Source organism: Loxodonta africana, chromosome 2 (assembly GCF_030014295.1).
Source record: "Loxodonta africana isolate mLoxAfr1 chromosome 2, mLoxAfr1.hap2, whole genome shotgun sequence".
NCBI classification, from domain to species: Eukaryota; Metazoa; Chordata; class Mammalia; order Proboscidea; family Elephantidae; genus Loxodonta; species Loxodonta africana.
The window spans coordinates 49,175,582-49,200,694 of record NC_087343.1 but is presented as its reverse complement, the minus strand read 5'-3'; the positions used below and the strand labels follow the sequence as shown (position 1 = coordinate 49,200,694).

At 36.6% G+C, this 25,113-nt stretch overlaps 2 protein-coding genes across 2 annotated transcripts in view; one reads left to right on the top strand and one right to left on the bottom strand.

Moving 5' to 3' along the window:
* The first annotated feature begins 1,729 nt into the window (after nt 1–1,729).
* SELENOP (selenoprotein P) lies at nt 1,730–12,362 on the top strand. Its single transcript, XM_064271646.1, is given in 6 exon segments — nt 1,730–1,774; nt 2,935–3,009; nt 5,115–5,330; nt 6,079–6,291; nt 8,043–8,160; nt 10,893–12,362. Coding segments are annotated over 4 exon segments (1,152 nt in total). The 5' UTR covers nt 1,730–1,774; nt 2,935–3,009; nt 5,115–5,127; the 3' UTR covers nt 11,511–12,362.
* A 121-nt stretch (nt 12,363–12,483) lies between these two features.
* The window catches only part of CCDC152 (coiled-coil domain containing 152), a 73,599-nt gene continuing 60,969 nt past the window's right edge, over nt 12,484–25,113 (bottom strand). Inside the window, exons 6-9 of the mRNA XM_003407901.3 lie at nt 23,745–23,847; nt 20,509–20,636; nt 13,374–13,460; nt 12,484–12,637 (exon numbers count right to left, since the gene is read on the bottom strand). Of these exons, the coding sequence (XP_003407949.2) occupies nt 12,488–12,637; nt 13,374–13,460; nt 20,509–20,636; nt 23,745–23,847 (468 nt within the window). The 3' untranslated portion in view covers nt 12,484–12,487. The remainder of the gene's footprint in view (nt 12,638–13,373; nt 13,461–20,508; nt 20,637–23,744; nt 23,848–25,113) is intronic.

Here is a 25,113-nt window from a genome sequence, read left to right as displayed (position 1 = left end):
AAGGTATTTGCAATGAAGAAATCGTTGTCCATGCAAAATTCAGTCATGTGATCTCTGCCATTGTCTCTATAACTAAGGCCATATTTTTCCAACTACTGTTCCTTCTTTGTTTCCAACTTTTGGATTCCTAACACCAGTAATTATCCATGCATCCTGATTGCATGTTAGATCAATTTTAGACTGCAGAAGTTGGTAAAAATCTTATATTTCTCCATCTTTGACCTTAGCGGTTGGTGGGTAAATTTGCGTAATAGCTGTATTAACTGGTGTTCCTTTTAGGTATATGGATATTATCCTATCACTCACAGCATTGCACTTCAGGACAGATCTTGAAATTTTTTTTTGATGATGAATGCAACGCCATTCCTTTTCAAGTAGTCCTTCCTGGCATAGTAGATCATATGATTTTCCAATTCAAAATGGCCAATACTAGTCCATTTCAGCTCACTAATGCCTAGGATATCAATGTTTATGTGTTCATTTCATTTTAGTTGATTTCTAATTTTCCTAGATTCGTACTTCATACATTCCGTGTTCCAATTATTAATGGATGTTTGTTGCTATTTTCTTCTAATTTTGAGTCGTGCCACATCAGCAAATGGCTAGACTGTGCTATGGTCAGGATTGCTAGGTGCTCTGTAGGTATAGCATAAAACCTAAAATATACTGCCAGTTGAACTTGCCTGAGAGTATGTCAGTCTGATCACACTGGCTCTATTTCCAGGCTGAGTCAAATGCTTCTTGTACTTACTATTATCCTAGACATTAACACACTTAACAAATACATGCGTAGTAAAAGTAGAACTTACTTGGAAACCATCACTATCCAGGGATGGCATCATTTGATATTGCTTCTTACCTGACCTACCATGGACATGCCAACTTGCAAGTGTTAGTGGAAAGATATATACCTTTCTGAAATACTAAGAATTTTATATTTGTACATTTTGAAATTTTCATATCCTTTTCAATGCCCAACTGTGACCACTACTAACTTTCATTTATATGGTTCATAAATTTGCAAAGATACTATATTTCATTCTTACAAAATTCTGTGGATCTATAGGTCTCCCAATGAGTGGAACTTCTGTGCTAATAAAAATGAGGCCTGGATTCCCTTAGATCATTAGATACTAGGGCCTATTTTCTTATTTCCTTCCCTTAAATCAAAAAGAAAAGAGCAGATGCCCTGGAGATTCCCACATAGCTTCAAGATTTAAACATTCCAAAATAATCCAAGCAGGTCTGTAACCACAGGAAACCACAATGATTTGAAACAGCTGGTGACTTTTCCAACAAAGCTCACACAGTGTGGGTCAGGCTAACACCTTGCCACCACAATGCAAAAGGATTTTTTTTTCTTTAAAGTAGCAGCATAACTCGCTGGCTCAGTAAATGTTTCCCCGTATTATAGTTTAGAAAATAATATGACTTGGAGGCCTTCTGTACCCTTAGGCCTTCCTCCGCCCCCGACTGTACCATTTATTCCTCTATACTGGGGTGGCTGAAAAAGAGGGAATGAATTATTAATTGCCAAAACTTTTCCCCCACAGTCTGCGTGGCAGTCTTTGTTACTTTCTGTTAAGATGATGATAATGGTCAGCTCCAGGACCTGCTCTGCTTGCAAGATCATGCTATCCTGAGCACTGAACTTTGGACTGCAGCTGGGGCTGAGGTAAACAACAGCACTATAAATACCAGAGCTTCGTTGGGGCTTTGTGGAGCTGTGCAGCTGAGCAAAGAGAAAGGAAGCAGATGCGTTGGAAGGGGTTTTGTAAGTAGGAACTTTATTTTTTCATACTTGATTCTTTCAGGGCTTGGTAAATATTTTGTTTTTGAGTCTGATAAAATGTTTCTTTCCTTAGACTAGTTTAAAAAAGGAAAGAAAAGAAAAGGCAGCTAAAGGAAATAAGGAAAGCAATAGAAAGAAAGAGAACCAAAGTCTGAGGTTGACTGTGGTGGGTGAAGTTCTGTAGTGGACATATTAGTTCTCGTTGATTCTGCTCTGCCTTTTCTGCAAGTTTAGGGTGATGACGGTGGGAGCAGGGAAGGCTGGAGAAACGTAACACTTTGGCTGGCAAAAGGTTGTGATTGTTACCTAGGCAATACTACATGCTCAGACTGAAATAGAGTGAGAACTGTAAAGGAAAAAATAGCCCCATGGATATGAAGGCAGAAATTGAAATGTGACGATTCTACAGTGGCATGGAAATGTCCAGGGATACTGTGTGAGTGGTTCCAAAAACAAAAAGGGGTGGGAAGTGGGGGAGAGCAGATTTTTTCATAAGGCATAAGTTGTCGCCCTGAAAAAAAAAATGTGAGAATCATGTGGTCTGGGATTAAATGCAACGTTTTGCAATTTAAGTGGTAAGTGGGTGCTTTCAGGTGAAAAAGGAAAGAATCTCAGATGTCTGAAGTTCAGGGAAGAAATGGAGAAAGCTTCTGAATTTCCTGCCTTCTAATGGAGCATTTTTTAAGTCTGTGTGGAGCCAACAAAACTAGGTTTTGTGATAGAAAAGTGGTGAGATGAGTGAAGTTCCCAACTAACTTTCAATTGTTATTGGATCAGTTTCCAGTAAATCTAATTTTGTTATCTTCATTATGTAGCTATAATTCTAATCAAAAGTTTATTGTATAAAAAATGATCTTAAAAAAACCCAACAAAACAACAAAGTGACTACCTCTGCCAATGGCTTTAGTTATTTTTTCATCAAAAAATCACATGAGGGAAATGCGTGAAATAGCCTGTCATTTAAATTCACCAGTTAGCCAGTTAGAACTCTTTGCTATGTGGTAAAGTGAGGGCACGAGACAGACTTTATGTTGAAGGTTCTATAACTAGTGAATTTATACACTAAAAAATAGAGAAATTTCAGTCATTTTAGTATTAAAACAGTTGCAATTTTTTTTTTAATGTTCTTTTTGCCATCGTAGGGGAAAAACAAACAACAACAACAACAACAACAACAACAAAAAAACAGAAAAACTGGCTGCTAAAGTTATTTCAAGGTGACCTACCTAAAAAAATCAATGTATTTCCCAGTGGCTAAGAGGTCATGTTTGAATTTACCAGAACTGGTTTGAATCTAGTCTCTCTGGTGACTTACTACCTGTGTGGACCTGGGCAAGATGCCTAGACTCTGTTAGCCATTGTTTCCTCAACTGCAAAAGGGGATAATGGCCACATAGTTGTGACCAACTGGCGTAATATATAAAAGTGCTTAGCATTGCCTGCATATGGCTCTATAAATGCTCAGCAAGTGGCAGGTATAATAATAATTGTATCACTAATATAAATACTGTCCTAAAGAAATTTCTTAGATTTAGTCCAGCTATAGCTTCTTCTTTTTTAAATATTAGACTTAAAAAAATATCAGGATAATTGGGTTGGCCTTAATAAGTCATTTAACTTATTCTCCCCCCCTTTTAGTTAGGCTGTCATAAATATCCTATATAGGTAGGAATTTTGAATCTAAATCGATCTGATTTTAACTTTTCTACTCTCCTCTTAATTCTGGGCTTAATCGAAGTAACATATCATTAGTCCACTCCATTGCTCTCCCTCCCTCCCCCCCAAATGTTTTAGCTTTTTCAGTGCCTGAAAATGCACCAGCTTCCTAATTCTGGAATTTTGTCCTGATGTTTTTTTACACTGTTACTTCAAAATGAGGCTGGCATGTCTGTGTGGTTTTTCCTTCCTCTGCTTACCTCTGGGGAGTGTGCTCTTTTTTCACCACATCTCTCCAGTTCACCTCTTCTATTTGTACCTGTTTGCTGAGAGAGCTAGCCCTAGTTCTGGGGGTACTGCTGGTTTGGTATCTAACCTTTAGTTTGTCAGGTATCTTCCAGGTACCTGTTTAGACAGGCATTTAGCCTGTCAGTTTGTTGTGCTGTGGTGGCTTTTGTGTTGCTGTGATGCTAGAAGTTATGCCATCAGTATTTCAAATATCAACAGGGTCACCCTGGTGGACAGGTTTTAGTGGAGCTTCCAGACTAAGACAGACTAGGAAGAAAGGCCTGTCAATCGACTTCTGAAAATTAACCATTGAAAATCTTAAGGATCACAACAGAATATTGTCTGCTGTAGTGCTGGGAGGCCACAACAATGGGCTTGAGCATACCAACAATCATGAAGATGGTACAGAACCAGGCAAGGTTTCCTTCTGTTATACATAAGGGAACCATGAGTCGAAGTTGACTTGATGACAACTAACATCTAACCTTTTACCTTCCTCATTCAGAGGAGGCATATTTTACCCAAGAATGTGCCATCTCATCACAGGAACTTCTGGAAAATAGTTGTCATCAAAAACAGACCAATCAAGTGTGGATTGCAGTGAGTCTTAAATGGCACATGGGACAGTGATTTGTGATATTTCTCCTCTGTCAGGTTTCTCCCTGCCTTGATCATAATCTTGGGGGTGATACCTAACATTATGGCAGGAAGTTTTATATCTGAAGAGATTTAAATACTTTAATGTTAACGTAAAGCTAGACTTCGAGGAATAAAAGGAGCAACGGGGAGCCATACTCAGAGATTTACAAATACAGAAGGGTTGAATCTGAAGAGCTAAGGGTTCAGTGTGAGTCCCATTCATGCTGGTATACTGTCTTCCCTGTCATGTCCCTCCCTCCTGGATTCTGTTTCTGACTCTTTTCATTACTGTGCAGAGTCCCCTGTTTACCCCTTCCTTCTGTAGTTTTTTTTCCGTAGATTGACAGAAGAGGACAGAAAGAAGGAGTCAGAACTTAGTGTCTCAAATCAAAGTCAGATTGTATTTGGAGAATGTTACTTGGTTACAGAGCCCAGAGTCTTCAGTATTTTTCTAAACAAGTGTCTTCTCTTAAGGAAGTACTTGGCTGCCTCATCAGACGAATTTCCATGGGGTGCTTTTCTAAAATACCTTGCTAACCCAGACAGATAAGAGGTACTTTGACAACTCCTTTGCCTCTGGCTAATACTTTCCCCGTTATAGGAAGATTTAGTGCAGGGAGGCGCAACAACATGGACAGAGAATCCATGGGCTGGGTATTTATAGGAAGTATAATCATACCTGCTGGATTTATGGAAATCCATAGTGCTGACATACCTGTGAAGATGTCTTCTTTTACAGGACAATCCCAGCAATGTGGAGAAGCCTGGGGCTTGCCCTGGCTCTCTGTCTCCTCCCTTGGGGAGGTACAGAGAGCCAGGTGCAAAGCTCCTTTTGTAAGCAACCCCCAGCCTGGAAAATAAGGGAAGAAGACCCAATGCTAAACTCAATTGGTTCAGTGACCGTGGTTGCTCTTCTTCAAGCCAGCTGATACCTGTGCATTCTGCAGGCATCTAGGTAAGAGAGTCTTTCTGTGGTCTAAGCTTTCTCAGAGGGGAAAGTGAATAAATAAATAAAAACTGAAGAGATACATTCATTAAATCACATTTTTAGAAAAAACTATACCTGTTTGCAAAGAACCTGCCAGAAGAAATAAGACTAGAGGATATACACCAAAATGTTTATAGTGGTTTTCCTGGCTTATGAACATTTTTCTTCTTATGTACCTATATTTTATAATTTTCTAGTAAATATGTGTTACTTGTGCAATGAAGAAATGTATTCCTGAAAAATAATCGATTATTTCAATATAGGAAACAGAGAAAAAGAATGCTTTGCCAGATAGAATAAACACTAGACATGCCACAAAAAGCCTTGGGTCATTTAGTAAATATATATTAAAAAAATAGAACAAATATAACAAAAATATTTGTGGGGTTATTTACTAGATTTATTGGGTAGAATTCTCTGTATATATAAGATGGGAAAAAATACACACTTCATAGGATTAATTAAAAGACTAAATGAGCTAATGTATGTGTATGCATTTAACATAAAGTTTTAACTGAGCACAAGTATTCAATAAATAACTTAAAAAATGGAAGTTTTAGAATCTTACAACAATATAAAGAAGAAGTATGGGTAAATCAAAAATGGTAAGAGAGTCTCATATAGAGAAAGAAATAGAGAGTGAGGAAGAAGAGAAAATAAACCACTAATAAAGTTAAAAATATTCATTTTATGTATTTCCCCCCAAATATTTTAGATTGGAAGACCTGCGAGTAAAACTGGAAAAAGAAGGCTATTCTAATGTCTCCTATGTCATTGTTAATCATCAAGACCTCAATTCTCGATTAAAATATATACATCTTAAAAATAAGGTTTCAGAGCATATTCCTGTTTATCAACAAGAAGAAAATCAAACGGATGTCTGGACTCTCTTAAATGGAAACAAAGATGACTTCCTCATATATGATAGGTGTGTACTTTCCCTCTCACACACACACACAATTAAAAGATACTTGCTTTGTATTTAACTAACTGGTGAGTGATTTGAAATGACATCTGCTTTTGTTTTATTACCAAATATGCAGTTTCAAAATGAGCCCATTAAAATGTATGGTTTTAATATTTTTGAAATTACTTTCTTGAAAGTAAAGCATGAAAAAGAGTTCATTCCAGTAGGGAAATCGGAAAACTGACTGTATTTTTCCCCTGCAAATTGGCATTCTGATTAAATAAAAAGAATTTGTATTTCATATATAATTTTAATCCAAGTATTTTGAAGATGAACGACACTTGGCTTGTCTATAATGTATAATTTAAAGGTTACATACATGACTTTTTTAACTGTAAAATGTGTTAATCATTTAGGCATAATCTGCTTTTGATTACGTGAGCAAATAAAACATTCATATTTCAAGGGAACCTCAGTGCCTACATTATCTGCTATTACAAACATTCCTAGTTGGTGCTCTATCTTCTTTTGGTTCTTAGAGATGGTGGGCCAGACTCTGCCTAGGCCTAAGCCCTACTTGGTCTTTCCCTAAATATTTCTTAACATTACATTTCATTCTTTTAGGCCTCCAAACTTCTAATTTAGTCAGTTGTAAAGTATAACTCTTTGATAGCCACATGAAATAGCATATACTGTGTAAAATGTGGGCAAGCAGGACATTTCAACCCCGCCATTTCTGAGAATCCCAAGTGTTATAATTCCACTTCCTTAGTTGTACTGAAATTTTTGTTGCATCAGACAAATTTTTAAATAAATGGGCTACTGACCAGGGCTTGATGATCTTTTCGTTATGTTGTGTGGAATTTGACAGTGCTGCTGTAAGCAGTTATGAAAAGCTGATGTGATTTCCAGGCTAGTCTATGATAAGGCAGTGGTTTGGGCATTGGTAGAATTTACATAAACCCATTGCGAATTACAAAATTGTATTTGACCAGGTAACGACGACTATACTACACATTTTCAATACTATTCAGGGTTACATATCTATAACATTTCAAAATGCCATCATTAGACTCATTGTAGTCTTGCCATGACATTACTTGGCATGCACATCAAGGAGCTCTTCTGTAGACCTTATCTAAGGAAATTTACTGAAGATATAAGATTAAGCCTATAATATCCATCAGACACAGTTCTTTTTTTAATATTTTATTGTGTTTCAGGTGAAAGTTTACACAGCAAATTAGGTTCCCGTTTAATAATTCTTACACAAGTTGTTCCATGGCATTGGTTCCAATTTTCACAATGTGTCAGCATTCTCATTATTTCCATTCTGCTTTTTCTGTTTCCATTGCTCTAACTTCCCTGCCCCTCCCTGCCCTCTCATCTTTGCTTTTTGGTAAATGTTGACTGTTTGGTCTCATATAGTTGACTGTTTAAGGGATTGCAGTACTCATGCGTAACATTATTTATTTTATAAACCTAAAAAACCAAACCTACTGCTGTCGAGTTGATTCCGACTCTATGTGACCCTATAGGACAGAGTAGAACTGCCCCATAGAGTTTCCAAGGAGTGCCTGGTGGATTCAGACTACAACCTCTGGGTTAGCGGTCATAGCACTTAACTACTACACCACCAGGGTTTCCCTTATTTTATAAGCCAATCCATTATTTGGCTCAAAGGTGACCTCCAGGAGTGGCCCTAGACAGTTCTTGAGTAGGATTATGATACAGAAAATATTGTAATGATGTATTTGTTCTTTTTTTTTTAGATGTGGCCGTCTTGTATATCATCTTGGTCTGCCTTACTCCTTTCTAACTTTTCCATATGTAGAAGCTGCCATTAAAATTGTTTACTGTGAAGAGAAATGTGGAAACTGCTCTCTCATGGTATTTTTTAAAAATTATTCTTAATGGTAGAAAAGAGGAAATATTTTAAGAACTATCTAAATAAGTTACTCTTTCATGACCATTTATCTAATCAATGTTTCTGTTGGTGTACTAAAAAGAAAATACAAAAGTTATTTTTATAATTACATTTTCTGTTATGTAACATATACTTCAAGACATTTTTTCAAGGTTCATATTGTTGCTTTTGTCTACAAGAATTTTTAAAAATAAAAATCAATATAGATTGTATATTTCAGTTACTATCAAATGATGTTGCATGAGTATAAGTGCTCAAAGAATTCAGTCAATATAAAACGGTTTTGTAATAAATTGAACATGTTCACAAGAGCATAGTGATAGAACAGCTTACCCATGGAGTTTCCTGCAATGGAAATGGAAGCCAGTAACTACTTAATTTATCAAAGATGGAAACCTAAGAGTTGTGCTGTGAAGTCTTTACTCTGTCTGCCCACTCTGTAGTTGGAATTTATTTCAAAATGGAATAAGTTACCTACTTGTTGCTGGTATTTGTTTTCTAACAACTATGAGAATATCTATTCCTTGTCATGAGAAGCACTATATTTAAATATCATTTATAAAAAAAGTACTCAAAGAATTGACTTTAATGTGTATTAACTAGACTTTTTTTTCCTTCTCATATTGAAAAGAAAAATACCAAACAGTATTTCCTTGGTAGAAGAGATTGGCTAAATTTTAACTCATGTTTAAAAATGATTCTGAATTTTATTTGTGAGCTGTACTTCTTTCAGATTTTTTCTAGTTCTGAAGAAATTCACCTCAAATTTTAATGAATCATTTAATTAATTTAGTTGTTAAGGAGCACAAATTAGTTACTTTAGTCATCTCTTTTTTGTATTTTAATCTTTATAGTAAGGATTATTTTACTTCTTTTAAAGATGAGGAGCATGAGGTAATCAAATAAAGTACCAACTCAATGTCGAACCTATAGTAAATGCTCAATATTGATTTCCTCACATCTTGGAATTATTTCTGAATCTCACATTCTTGTAAAGGTCCAATAGTTAAAAACATACCTAGTTATACTAAAACAGAGTAGAAACATTTCCTGTAATATGCTTAAAATTTATAAATCCTCTGTAAATAGGAATAATATCCTATCTGTATCTGATATGCCACATCAAATTGAGGTTTTTCTATTTTATCATATCTAAGATGCCATTGATTATATGAAATGGTATTTTATGTACTAAAAAGAAAAATCGTGCCAATTAAAGTAGGACACAATGCTAAAACACTATCAATAGTAGGGTGTATTCTGATTTTAGAGATAATTAAAATGTGAAAAAAATGTGCTTCTTAGAATCAATAAAATATAGTAATTGGTTTTACAAAACTACACTGCTACAGCTATCTGTGTTGTTTAATCACTGAACGTTTAGAACATTTCACACTATATTTTAAATGTTTATCAAATTATTTTTAAGCTTATAATAAAATATTAAGTTCTTATTGAGAAGTAATTCAGAAATAACCAAGAAATGGACTACTTAGTAGCTGTATGCTAATAACCCAATGGAACTTACAAAATACTCAAAACCTCTGAAATATCAAACCATACTGTTTAATGAGTTTTCAGTTTCTGAAATTGGTTTTGTAATTTTATTTACAAATCAGCTTAGTTGAGGTTCAGTATTACATTGCTCTATTGATAGAATTTGAGTCTATGAGCTACGGGTGCTACGAAACAATAGAGCAAGACTCTCACTAAATTAAAGACCAGTCACGCAGAATGGAATATTATGGTCAATGGGAAACAGGCAGTAAAAGGCTTTTTTCGGCTGACAGCACTACAGCAGGGACACATTAACTTTGGTGAAGTTCAAAACTTCTGCTGGCGTAGTCTGAGGGACGAGAAACTACTAGTTTTTAGCAGAATTTATTGGCATTTTTGAATTATCAGTGAGAAATTAGTTTGCTTCAGAATATAGCACTAGATTAGATGCACTGTTGACACAGGTGTGAAAAGTTCCATGTAGATCAACTGACTTTAGGGTATGAAATTTGTTTGCCTTTCCTGCAATCTAAGTTCTTTTAACAAGTTTATCTTTTAACAAGTTTTGCTTCTGCAGATATAAATTGCAGAAGTGTGGCTTTCTCTTTAACCCTCTTACCCCCTGCCGTCGAGTTGAATTCCGACTCACAGAAACCCATAGGACAGAGTAGAACTGTTCCCTAGGAGTTCCAAGGAGTGACTAGTGGATTTGAACTGCCAACCTTTTGGTTAGCAACCTGAGTTCTTAACCACTGTGCCACCATGGCGCCTTAAGTCTCATACAGCTCTCAAATTCCTCTTTAGAATTTTTGGAGATTTAGACGTTCTTGATAAGTAAAGGAAAATTTGAATTCTGTTGTTGAATAAGTTTAATTGTATGATACCCTATTTTAACTATTTATAAAAGAGTAACATTAGTTCATTTGAGAAATGCTTTAAGATTTTTTGATTAAATGTGAACTTTGAACAAGAAACACTTTATAATTAGCTGTAGGTACGAACCAAACTTGAATAGAGAGTCTAGCTGTTGAGACTAACATAATATTCTTTTCTCATTAGTATGGTGGTAGGGAAAAAAACAGCCAGCTCAATATTAGTAACTAGTTGGAATTTCATATTATGTTAGTTCTACCAATTATTTTTTCATGCATTCCTGCTAAATTTATAATTTGATAAGTGATTTATACATTTGTTCTAGACTCCTGAAGATGAAGACTTCTGTAAAAAAGTATCTTCGGTTAATGTGGAAGACACAGCTGAGGCCTCTAAGCCACATCACCATCATAGTCATCATCACAGCCATGGGCACCAGCATCTTGGGAACCATCAGCATTCAGAGAATCAGCAACCTGGTGACCCAGAGGCTCCTCAGCATTCCCCTCCTCCAGGCCTTCATCACCACCATAAGCACAAGGGCCCTCAAAGACAGGGTCACCCAGAGAGCTGAGATATGCCAGGAAGTGAAGGTTTACAACCTTCCCTTCCACAAAAGAAACTCTGACGAAAGGGATGCATAAATCAATTACTCTGACAGTTGCCCAAAGATTCAGAATTAGCTCCTAGTAGCTGATGCTGCCATTGTCGACATCTGATATTTGAAAAAACAGGGCCCGCAATCACCTGACAGTGTAGAGAAAACCTCCCATCTTTATGTAGCTGACAGGGACTTCTGGCAGAGGAGAACGTCATTGAATCTTGTCAGTGACGTCTGCCTCCAGCTGCCTGACAGGCAAGTCAGCAGCTTAAGCCCACAGGTGCTAGCACCAACTGAAGCTGAAAAAATAAGGCAGAAATGTGAAAATGACCTTCAAACTAAATATTTCAAATAGGGTATACTCCCCACATCAATCTGGACACAACTTTATTTCTAGCATTTTTATAAGCTACCTAGTAAATGGTGATCAAAAATAGAAGTTGGATTTGTGCAAACATGGAGAAATCTACAATATTGGCTTTCAAATTTTAAAATTTATGTCACAGAAATTTTGACCCAGGCCATATTTGGTTATTACAAGGCAATTGAAAGGTGATTGCAGCATTTGGTCAATATGTCTTTCTTCTTCTTTTTCCAGCATTCTCTTTGCATTAATGAGAACAGAAACATAAACTATGACCTAGGGGTTTCTGTTGGATAGTTAGCAATTTAGAATGGAGGAAGAACAACAAAGATATATTTTCCACTTTTTCTTTACTTATCTCTCAGGACAATATTATCTTTGTCTTTTTAATTTTATATTTTAAACTGATTAAAACTTTAAAGGAAGAAGGATTCTATATTTTAAGATTCAGAAATACTTAACACATTAACAATTTGCTAAAAAAGCATATACAACTACTTTTAAAATAACCATTTATCCTTTTTTTCTAAGTCTCACATCTTGATTTTTAATATCATTCATGAAGCCTTTGTATCTTGCTTTACTAGCGCTATATCACACTCTTATAAAATTTGAGAGTGCATGTTTTGAAAGCTATAACGGGAAAGATAAAAGAATGTTGTGTATCTCTAGGCTGCTTAGAAGTATTTCCATCATCAATGATGGTTCAATAGGTAAACCAAATCCTATAAACCTGAACTCCTTATGGTTAATACTGTTAAGCAAGAGTGTAGTACACAATTGTCCTAGGTGGTGTGGATTTGTTTAAATAAATACAATTAAAAAAGTTTTACCAAGCTGTCTTTTTTTTCCATTGTTGTGATTAATTAGGCAGTATGTTATATTGAAAATAGAAATGAATTTTTCAATAGTTTTTAAAGAAATTAGATAACAATTAGCGAATTTACTGCTATACTCAAAACCGTCTACGTTTAAGATGACAATCTTTGGCAACAGGCTTAAGGGGAGAAACTTTGTCGACAGAAAGGCGTTGCTCTAAATCGCGAATGGTATTACGAAGAATAGCAATCTCCTTGTTTTTTTCTTCTTGAAGATGTTGGAGCTTCTAAATGAAGCACAAAAACTTTGTTATTGCGATGTAGAAATAACAAGTAAAAGGAACAACAAAAACACAGTCTGATTTAAGCAGGTATTTTAAAAAGACCTTATTCTGAAAGCTGTAATTTCTGTTTTGAGGGTTACAGCTGGTATAAGCACTCAAAAACACCATCAACACCATTGTTTTAGCTTGTTCCCACCTTTCTAGAAGTCTAGGAGTTATAAACCATGCAAATAAAGGAATTGAGCCAAAAGAAATCTACGTGCCTAATAACTCCAAAATAGTTAAATCAGCCTTAGTATAAAATATATTATGTAATTCCTTAGGAGGTCCAAATAGAGGACTTCTCTAATGCTCTAATTTACTATTCAAGTTTTCTAAATAAAATCGAAAATGACTTTTTAAGATTATTCAAAGTCTAATATCTTTCTGGTCATAAGATGTGTTTTAAGGAAAAACCAAAAAACCAAACCCAGTGCTGTTGAGTTGATTCTGACTCATAGCGACCCTATAGGACAGAGTAGAACTGCTCCATAGAGTTTCCAACGAGTGCCTGGCGGATTTGAACTGCCGACCCTTTGGTTAGCAGCCATAGCACTTAACCACTATGCCACCAGGGTTTCTATTTTAAGGAACAACTGTTAAATATCATATTGTTAGTAAATACTAGATAACTTTTACAGAAACACTCTAAGAAATTTTATCTTCTTAAGCACTGATAATCGGAGAAAAACTCACATACCCTTCTGTAGATACTCTGTGGCAAAACAGTAGAATCCAGATATGATTTTGTTGATTTAGTTTGAACTCTTGCTAGTTTGGCATCAAACTGAATCAAGCAAAAAAAAAAAAAAAAAAAAAAGTCATTGACAGCATTTAATAATTAGATTGTTTCTGTAAATATAACTATCCTCCATTATAGACTTTGAAATATAATCTGTAATTTAAGTGTACTCTATTTTTTTTTTCTATAACAGATAACAACAACAACAAAAAACTTTAAGAAAATTTTTTCAGAAGGAGCGAAGAAACACCCAAATAAAATTAATTCTGACTGCAGGTTAAAATTACCTGGGGAACTTCTTAAAAGTATTACATGCCTGGGCACCACCTTAGAGGTTCTGGGGTGGAGCCAGGTACCATTTTTTCTTAAAATATTAGGTGATTCTATCGTGCAACCAGGGTTGAGAATCTAATTTTACTTAAAGACAGATAAAAATATATCCACATTACTATGAGTGTACTTTTTAAAGAAAATTTAGCATAAGCAACAGTCATGGAAGAAAAACTCACATACTCTTCTGTAGAAACTTTGAGGCTAAACAGTAGAATTTGGATATGATTTTGATTTAGTTTGAACTCTTACTGGTTTGACATTTTAAATGGAATTGGGTTAAAAAAAACTTGTCATAGGCCATTTATACCCACCAATTCCTTTTTTGTAAAACTTCTCATTATAATTCTTCCCTTCAGATTGAGTTTAATAGTGTAGTCTTCCTAAGAATTAAGAATAAACTCTCTGCAAGACTGTATTTGTTGGGGAAAGAGATGGATAGTTACAGTAAGATAAATAACAGAAGAGCAAAGAGTTCTGTATACCACTCAAATAATAGACTTGGGCCAGACCAGCCTCAGGGCACAGATGACAAACAAAATGCGAGTGCCCAACCAGTGAATTAGAAGTTGATGGTAGATCTTGAAACATGGCCTGTCATATCTCAGCTGGCTATCAACCCTTCCTGCGGTTTGTGGGTACACTTGGCCAAAAGGCAGTAGTAGCAGCAAAGAGCCCTCCAAGTCAGCATCAATCTCCTTTCTGCCAAATGATTACAATCTTCAACACGGTAAACCACAAAGCACGCCAGGAATACCAAAGTGTCAGAAAAATTAAAAAGTAAGACCTGTGAATTCTTACAACATAAGGTAAAGTGGGAGCTGGGGGGAAGCAAGTGAAGAATGATGGAGTTGGAGATTGGTACAATCTAGAAAAAAGATACTGTCAAAATATTTTTGAGAGTCTGACATCTGGTTAAACAACCTACTTAAAAGGCTTTAGAGCAAAGGAATGGAACCTCAGCCTCTGAGATGTCTATACTGTTATAATCCCAATGGTTCAGTCTCAGAGTGGCATCATTGTCAAAACAAAACAAAAATGAAAGAAGGAGAAAAAAAAAAAAGCTTCTGGAAACAAAAGGAATTTCAAATTAGCTCAAGGTATTTATTAATATTTCTCAAAAAATGGCAAAGTTTAAACACTTTCTTCTCCTAGTCACAGCTATGATATTCTTCAGCCACTTTAAAACATCTCTCATTACAGTATCTTGCAAAAATTCCTTCAATGCCCAGCTCCACAGTTTTTCTCCCCTTCTCTTCTTTCCACACTTTCTCTCTTTATTATGTAGACCTAGCTTTCTCCAACAAAAATAACCCTCTTTTGGAAGGGAGAAAACGGATAAAATTGAGCTAGTAATGACAAGATTCTCTTTGGTAAAGAAGGGAAGGTTTTGAACACTACCACATCAATGAATTAGTCTATTTTTTGTCATAGCTATTATTAATAACAGTACCTTACAGATACACTATTGCTTGTGATTTCTTTCTAAGGTTTTAAAATGAAATATCTTTCCTGCTTCACATAATTAGGGATTAAGTTTAAAATGTTAATATTAATGAATTTTTTTTTCTGGTCAATTATGAATATTTACCCTGCAAAACTGGATTTAAGAATCAGTCTTCAGTACGTGCACTTATTAGGAAGCCGTTTGCAGTTATTTACGAAGAACTGACGGAAGAACAAAATGTTCTGATGGATGCTATAGATTTGAATGCTACAACCATGAAGACAAATTTCTATACAGAGTAACTTTGTATCACAGTGGTCCCATGTTACTAAATATTTTAAGAGAAAAATATGATATTTTAGTACAGCAAGGTAGATTCTTTTATTTGTAGTACCTCAATGTATAATGCTATCCATTCTTTTGCTTTAGACACATTTATTTTTCTTACCTAACCGTATCATTTTGTTGAAACATAACTCGTTGCAGTTATAGAAGACTTTTATAAGACTGGGTCAAAATGGTACTTTGCTTTTTCTTCCTCTTTCTGCCGTGCTTCATAGGCAACTTTTTAATCACATGATTAGAGATCTGAGAATTTTCAGAGGCCTTAGCTGAAATCACCAGCCAGTACCATTAGTAGGCTCAGCCCCACTCTGAGGAATAGCACATACATGCTGGCCCTTATGTGTTCAATAAGAAGGGAACCTAAAACCAGGTGCTAAAAACCAGGACAAGCAGTGAGGGCATATAGTCCTTATCTTAGGACCATGAGTGTGCTATTGTATGGACCTGCCTGCACTTACTCCTAAAAGTGAACATGCCTCCCTTCCCATACGCAGGCATCACTTCCATTCCATATCTATGTGCCCCACTATGTCCTGGCTTTCCTATTTAGTCTCTATTCCTTACTTCTTTATTTAATAGTCTGAGTCCCTAGATCTAATGGCTAAAACCACTAACCACATTTGACTGCTGAGAACTGGAAATTTGTCGAGGCACTGAGGAGCTGTGCTATAAATGTAAAATACACATTAGATTTTGAAGAATTAATACCTGCCCCACTCCAAAAAAGGAATGCAAAATGTGCCAATGATTTAAACAAATTGATTACATGGTAAAATAATATCCTGAATATAGTATGTTAAACAAAATACATTATTAAAATTAATTTCACCTGCTTCTTTTTACTTTTTTGAATACGGCTGCTAGAGAATTTAAAATTATATATTTGGCTCAATAGTATTGATGAAGTAAAAGAACTGAACAGAAGATTTCAAAGGGCAGCTTGAGAAGACAAAGTATTATAATGACATGTGCAAAGAGCTGGAGATGGAAAACCAAAAGGGAAGAACACTAACGGAGTTTCTCAAGCTGAAAGAACTGAAGAAAAAATTCAAGCCTCAAGTTGCAATAGTGAAGGATTCTATGGGGAAAATATTAAATGACACAGGAAGCATCAAAAGAAGATGGAAGGAATATACAGAGTCATTATAACAAAAAGAATTAGTCGATGTTCAACCATTTCAAGAGGTAGCATATGATCAGGAACCGATGGTACTGAAGGAAGAAGTCCAAGCTGCTTTGAAGGCATTGGCAAAACACAAGGCTCCAGGAATTGATGGAATATCAATTGAGATGTTTCAACAAACAGGTGCAGCACTGGAGGTGCTCACTTGTCTATGCCAAGAAATATGGAAGACAGCTTCCTGGCCAACTGCCTGGAAGAGATCCATATTTATGCCTATTCCCAAGAAAGGTGATCCAACCGAATATGGAAATTATAGAACAATATCATTTATATCACACACAAGCAAACTTTTGCTGAAGATCATTCAAAAACAACTGTAGCAGTATATCAACAGGGAACTGTCAGAAATTGCCAGTTTCAGAAGAGGACGTGGAACCAGGGATATCATTGCTGATATCAGATAGATTTATCAGATGGATCCTGGCTGAAAGCAGAGAATACCAGAAGGATGTTTACCTGTGTTTTATTGACTATGCAAAGGCATTTGACTGTGTGGATCATAACAAATCATGGATAACATTGCGAAGAATGGGAATTCCAGAACACTTAATTGTGCTCATGAGGAACCTTTACATAGACCAAGAGGCAGTTGTTCGGACAGAACAAGGGGATACTGATTGGTTTAAAGTCAGGAAAGGTGTGCGTCAGGGCTGTATTCTTTCACCATACCTATTCAATCTGTATGCTGAGCAAATAGTCCGAGAAGCTGGACTATATGAAAAAGAATGGGGCACCAGGATTGGAGGAAGACTCATTAACAACCTGCCTTATGCAGATGACACGACCTGGCTTGCTGAAAGTGAAGAGGACTTGAAACACTAATGAAGATCAAAGACCATAGCCTTCAGTATGGATTACACCTCAACATAAAGAAAAGAAAACTCCTCACAACTGGACCAAAGAGCAACATCATGATAAACAGAGAAAAGATTGAAGTTGTCAAGGATTTCATTTTACTTGGATCCACAATCAACAGCCATGGAAACAGCAGTCAAGAAATCAAAAGAGGCATTGCATTGGGTAAATCTGCTGCAAAGGACCTCTTTCAAGTGTTGAAGAGCAAAGATGTCACCTTGAAGACTAAGGTGTGCCTGACCCAAGGCATGGTATTTTCAATTGCATCATATGCATGTGAAAGCTGGACAATGAATGAGGAAGACCGAAGAAGAATTGATGCCTTTGAATTGTGGTGCTGGTGAAGAATATTGAATATACCATAGACTGCCAAAAGAACAAACAAATCTGTCTTAGAAGGAGTACAACCAGAATGCTCCTTAGAAGCAAGGACGGCGAGACTGCGTCTTACATACTTTGGACATGTTGTCAGGAGGGATCAGCCCCTGGAGAAGGACATCATGCTTGGCAGAGTACAGTGTCAGCGGAAAGGAGGAAGACCGTCAACAAGGTGGATTGACACAGTGGGTGCAACAATGGGCTGCAAACATAACAACAATTGTAAGGATGGCTCAGGACCGGGCAGTATTTCACTCTGTTGTGCATAGGGTCGCTATGAGTCGGAACCTACTCGATGGCACCTAATAACAACAACTACCTTTCTATTAGACAGAGTTGTTCTAGACCCTATCCATGTTTTTTATTGGCTTCATGTCCGTCATTGCTTCTTAATAAAATAGACATGCAACCTAAAATAAATGTGGGCCCAACACAATGCCTCGCACACAGTAGAGACTTTAAAAAATATTGGCCTTTTTTTCTCTTTACTGCCTAGTCTTGCTTTCTAGCCATGGACCTGAGCTCCAGAGCTGGATCTCACGCAACTGTCTGCTTCTTTTATTTTGACCTGATGTTCTAGAGAGGCCCTCTTCCTCACATCATGCTTTCTGTTAACAGCCTTCGACCTTGACTTCAGGGCCTGTTCTTTCTTGGCTGCCATATCTCTCTGTGCTTATGACTTCATAATATAGACATCCTACATTGAGTAGTGGTCTCTAAAGAAGTAGTTTCTGCCCTGGCATAGTGGTTAAGAGCTCTAGCTTCTAACCAAAAGGTCGGCAGTTTGAATCCACCAGGCACTCCTTGGAAGCCCTATGAGGCGGTTCTACTCTGTTCTATAGGGTCGCTATGAGTTGGAATTGACTCAATGGCAAAGGGTTTTTTTTTTTTTTTTTTTACTTACCATTTCCTTTACCTCTGCCTTCCTCAGTTTCCCTCAGTTGACCCCAACGATCCCCTCACTTGATCTCTCTGGTTTAACTTAGGGCCTGAGCAGACAGAGGCAGCTCTGACAGAGGCAGCAAGCATTTAAGCAGTGTTGGTCCCATCTCTTGCCCATGCCCAACTTGCAGGTCTTGGCTTGCCCTGGTTGGGACAGGGGGCCTTTCATGCCAAGTCCTATTTCCTATACCCACATTCTCATCAGTCCTTGATGTTAGACAGAATTTGAAATACTGTACAATCATATCCAAAAGAAAGATACCCATGGGCTTTGGAATCTGAAAAATCTCAGTTCAAGTACACATCAGCTATGTGACTTTAGACACGGTACTTAATTTCTCTGAATCTCAGTTGCATCAACTATAAGACGGGAAAACTCGTTATTTACGTTATGGGCAAGTTATAAAGATCAAGTGATAAAACAGATGTGAAGTGTTCAGCAAAGCACTGGTCACTTAAACACTCAAATAATATTACTAAAATAGAATAGGAGCAGTCATTTTTTCCTGAGGCCTGTGGCAATTTTACCCCTCCCACATTCTGGATAATGCTTTTTTATACTCTTCAGGATCAAAGTATGTGACTTGGTGGCAAGGAGTGCCCAGTCTCTAAAAATCATAATGATGAGTATCATTTGTAATTTTCTATAAATGTTTTATGTACTATTGCTGAACTTCTTTCAGATATTTGGTTTCTTGACAGCCACAAATGTACACAGCTAATATATATATTCACTAACTCAGTGTGACTTTTTGTATCATATTGTTATGGCAGATCTTTAGAAAAAACTCCAAATGGGGTCTCAGACTGCTTGTATATAAAGATTTTTCCTTTCTTAAGGCATGATAAGGATAATAGATTTTGACTATCTTTTTTTGTAAATACGTCACCCCTAGGTTGATGCCCTGTATTACCACAATGAATATTCCTATTTGAAGTCCCTTTTAAACTCTTTCTAAGAATCTAGTTTTTCTGCCCCATGATATGTATGTTTCTACAAATATATCAGGGAGAAATTTGTCTCTTTTTATCCTAAATAAAGCAAAAGAAATTTGTAATTGGTTCACCAGGGCTCCATAATTTCTTCTGAGGAGCGAGTAATGTTGAGGATTAGTAACATTCTCCCCACTCCAGAATGACAGTCTTAAAAAGTCTGCAGAGACTTGGCTGCTAGCTTGGCTGCTAGCCAAAAGGTCAGAGGTTCTAACCTACCATCTCTTCTGCGGGAGACAGATGTGGCAGTCTGCTTTTGTAAAAATTACAGCCTTGGAAACCCTATGGGGCAGTTATACTCTGTCCTACAGGGTTGCTATGAGTCGAAATCTGTTAGACAGCAGTGGGTAATGGGTTTCCGAAGTGATCTGTCCCCACTCTCAGAGAAAATTTCCTTTCTGGAAACTAGGACCCTTTGAACGGCTGAAGACTCCCACCTTCAGGCCAAGCACTGAAAGGCAGCTGTACGGTGTTTGAGCTCATGGGGAACATCAGCATGTGAAACCTTCTCTCAAGGTTCTTTCTAGTCCTGAAATTTACCTCAGTGTGATGAAAAATAATCAAAGTATGGCTTAGAATAAGAGATGCATCCATAGTTTAGCAGACCCTTAAACACCTACCTCCATTTGTAATTTGACTAATTCATTTTGTTTTTCCTTTTCTTGAGTTCTTAACTTTGCATTTAACTCTGAAATTTCCATCTCCTTTTTCTCTATCAGTTCTTTGCGCTTTTCTTCATTTAATTCGGCTGAATGCAACGAAAATAAAGTTCATTCATTTTAACATTTAAAAAAATCTTATAAGCATATATTTCTTTAGTATTTTAAAAAGACACATGAAAGTAAATTTTATTAATGAAAACATATATTTTAGAAACAGTATATGTACAAGATAACATTATACACTTTTGACAAGACCCTGCAAAATGTTTGAATCACAAAGGTTGCCTACCAAATGCTTTTGAATGAATAATTTGTACTCTTAAACATCAACGGCCTAGAGAATAAATAGGACACTTAATAGTTAAAGAGGGATACAAAGTTCGGGTATCTAGGTATAGGCTCCAAATTACCAGATGAATTGAGCTCATCAGGCCCCTGCTATACTCCATACGATCAGGCTTCTCTCATATTCATACCATGTCTCTATGCTCCATCAAATTTTCTCTTCTCTCAATTTTCCTATTCCTGTTAATAACACTGTATCTTCTAGGGTGGGAAGCTCAAGGAACTCTTTGATTTTAGGCAGAAAGGAAAGAGTCAGTTCATCTACCAGCCCCGCAAATACGGGACTTCCATTCACAACTAATTTCTACTCCTGCTACTTGCTTAGTTTCAGGTCTCATTTTTCCTTACCTGGACTGTGTTTAAGCTCTCTATCACCAGTATCTACCTCCTATACACTGTTGCCAGTTCCATCTTTCTAAATATGGCACTCGCCTTCTCAAAAACCTTCAGTCACTTCCCGTTTACTTAGCCTGACAATTCAAGGGGTAAAAGAATCTGGCACTAGTCAGTTTCTGGCCTTTCTCTTTTGGACCTTTTTTGTGTAGTGCAAAGAATAGGTGGAAAATGAACTATTATTCTCTACCACTTTCCATGCCTTCCCCTCTGAATGCCACAGCTTTTATTTTCTCTCAGCCAACAGTCTGTTCTTCCCATCTTCATCAGGCAATATTGCTCAAACGTCAGGGCTTAGTATCAGGGTCCTAATAAAAGGTCCCACCTCAGCCTGGGATGCGACAAAGCCCAGAAGGATATATTTAGCTATCCAAAACTTAGAGAAATTGAGTTCCATCTGTACCCATTATGTGCCTGGAGGCTGCACTGTTGAAGGTACAAATGCAGAGAAATTGTGCCAAAATAAGAGCTAAAACATTGAAATGGATCTATCTATCTTTGAATACTATATTAGAAGACAGACATGTGGTATCAAGATTATGTTGGCCTTTATGAAATGAACTGAAAAGCGTCCTTGTTCTTGTGTTAATCCTCTGAAAGTGTTTGTATAAGATTGGCATTATTTTTTTTTGAAATGGTTAGTAGAATTTCACCAGAAAAGCCAACTGTCTTAGTTATCTAGCACTGCTATAACAGAAATACCACCAGTGGATGGCTTTAACAAACAGGAGTTTATTCTCTCATAGTCGAGGAGGCTTGAAGTCTGAATTCAGGGTGCCAGCTCCAGGGGAAGGCTTTCTCTCTCTGTTGGCTCTGGGGTAAGGTCCTTGTTGTCAATCTTTCTCTGGTCTTGGAACTTCTCAGCCCAGGGACCCTGGGTCCAAAGGACACATTATTCTAGTGGCTCTTGTTTCTTGGTGGTATGAGGTCCCTCTGCTCTCTGCTAGCTTCTCTCTTTTATATTTCAAAAGAGACTGACGTAAGACAAAATCTAATCTTGTAGACTAAGCCCTGCCTCATTAACATAACTGCCAAACAATCCTGCCTCATTAACATTATAGAGGTAGGATTTACAAAACATAGGAAAATCACATCAGATGACAAAATGGTGGACAATCACACAATACTGGTGAGAATCATGGCCTGGCCAAGTTGGTACACATTTTTGGGGGCCATAATTCAATCCATGACACCACCAGAGCCTGCAGTTTTCTTGTGAGAATTTTTTTTTAAATTATAGTTTTAATTTATTTAACAGGCATAAGGTCTCCTTTTAAAATTTAGCAAAGTTGTATCTCCCTGTAGTTTTAATTCAGTGGTTAAGAGCTTGGCTGCTAACCAAAATGTTGGCAGTTCAAATCTGCAGGTTGTTCCTTGGAAACCAAGGGGCAGTTCTACTCTGTCCTATAGGGTCGTTGTGAATTGGAATCGACTCGATGGCAATGGGTTTGGTTTGGTTGGTGTTTACTGACCAACTGGAGTTGCTGAGTGGTGCAAATGGTTAACACACACTCAGCTGCTAACCAAAAGGTTGGAGGGTGGAGTCTATCCAGAGATGCCTTGGAAGAAAAGCCTGGCAATCCACATCCAAAAAATAAGTCATTGAAATCCCCATATAGCCCAGTTCTGCTCTGACACAAATGGGGTCACATGAGTCAGAATTGACTTGATGGCAACTAGTGGTAACTGACTAATTATGTTAAGTATCTTTTCATGTGTTTATCTCCTTCTGTATATTTCTTTGGCACAGTGTCTGTTCAGATATTTGGTCCATTTCCTTATTGGGTTGTCCACTTCTTATTATTGAGTTGTTAAGAGTTCTTCATATACTTTCGATACAAGTCCTGTATCAGGTATGTACTCTGCAAATATTTTCTTCCAGTCTGTGGATTGTCCTTTTATTTTCCTAACAGGTTTTGAAGAACAGAAGTTTTTAACTTTTATAAAGTCCAAGTTATAATTTTTTCTGTATTGTTTGTGCTTTTTGTTTCTTTCCAAGAAGTTGTGCCTACCTCAAGGTAATGAAGATTGTCTCCTATGCTTTCTTCTAGAAGTTTTATAGGTTTGACATTTAGACCTATCATCCATTTCAAGCTAATTTTTATATATTGTGTGCCTAAAGATGAACTCATAAGAAAGGTTTTTAACACTCATATAAAACCAATTAACCTCAACATATATTCAATATATGTTCACGAGCCCTGTTTTACTGAAGAAAATTTCATTATACATTTTATATTAATTTTATGGTACTAATCACATTAAATATTATTAAGTGCAAACATCATGAATCCCATTCAGAAATACTGTAATTTATATCACAAAAACCTAAATTAAAATGCATCAAGGAAATGTTCATTCAAGAATACTGGGTGTTACTGAAAAAAGCTTATACACATACTTAAATTGTTTGTTGATGTCTTAGAATCTAGGAACTTTAAAATAAAAAACTTTACCTTGTTTTTGCATGTCCTGATAAAGTTTCCTTATTTCTGTCTTATATCCATCCTCTTTGATTTTCATTTCATTCACAAGTTTGACAATATTATTCTTATATTCCTAAAGATTAAAAAAGTATAAATTTTTCCATTTAAATATATGTACACAACTTTTTTCTTTTTTTTTCTTACATGCATTTTTTATAATTGTACTTTAGATAAAGGTTTACAGAACAAACAAGTTTCTCATTAAACAGTTAGTACACATATTGTCTTATGACATTGGTTAACAACCCCACGACAAGTCAACACTCTCCCTTCTCAACCTTGGGTCCTCTATCACCAGCTTTCCTATTCCCTCCTGCCTTCTAGTCTTTGCCCCTGGGCTGGTGTGCCCCTTTAGTCTTGTTTTGTTTTATGGGCCTGTCCAATCTTTGGCTGAAGTTTGAACCTCAGGAGTGACTTTATTACTGAGCTGAAAGGGTGTCCAGAGGCCATACTCTCAGGGTTTCTCCAGTCTCTGTCAGGCCAGCAAATCTGGTCTTTCTTTTTTAGTTAGAATTTTGTTCTACATTTTTCTCCAACTCTGTCTGGGACCCTCTGTTTTGATCTCTGTCAGAACAGTCTGTGGTGGTAGCCGGGCACCATCTAGTTATACTGGGCTCAGTCTGTGGAGGTTGTGGTAGATGAGGTCCATTAGTCCTTTGGGCTAATCTTTCCCAGGTATCTTTAGTTTTCTTAATTCTTTCTTGCTCCTGAAGGGGTGAGACCAGTGGACTATCTTAGATGGCTGCTCACAGGCTTTTAAGACCCCACAAAAGTAGAATGTAGAACATTTTCTTTATAAACTATGTTATGCCAATTGAGCAAGATGTTCCCTGAGACTATGGTCCCCACAGCCCTCAGCCCAGCAATATGGTCCCTCAGGGAGTTTGGATATGTCTATGGAGCATCTATGACCTTGCCTTGTACAAGTTGTGTACACAACTTTTTGAATAATTAGAAATGTAAATTTTTCCACCTTTATATGTAATCATAAATGTAAAGAGAAAGACACTGTTCATTGTTTGAAGAATCAAATTTGAGAAGGACCAATTTCTGCTTCAAGGAGATAGTGACCATATAGGGACAATGTGTTTATTCATCAAAAGTGTTTAACATATCACAAGTATAAAAATATTTGCATTAATTGTATGAATATGTGCTATTACAGAATTAAAATATGTCCAATAAAAGCCAAAGCTATGCTTTATTGTCAAGAGAAGGCACTATCCCATAGTCAGCAAGCTCACCCCAAGGTAGGATGAGACCTTTTGAATGTAGGCTGAACTTCTGTTTCTGAAAATTATATAACTATTTCTAATTATCAGTAGAAGGTTAAACACTA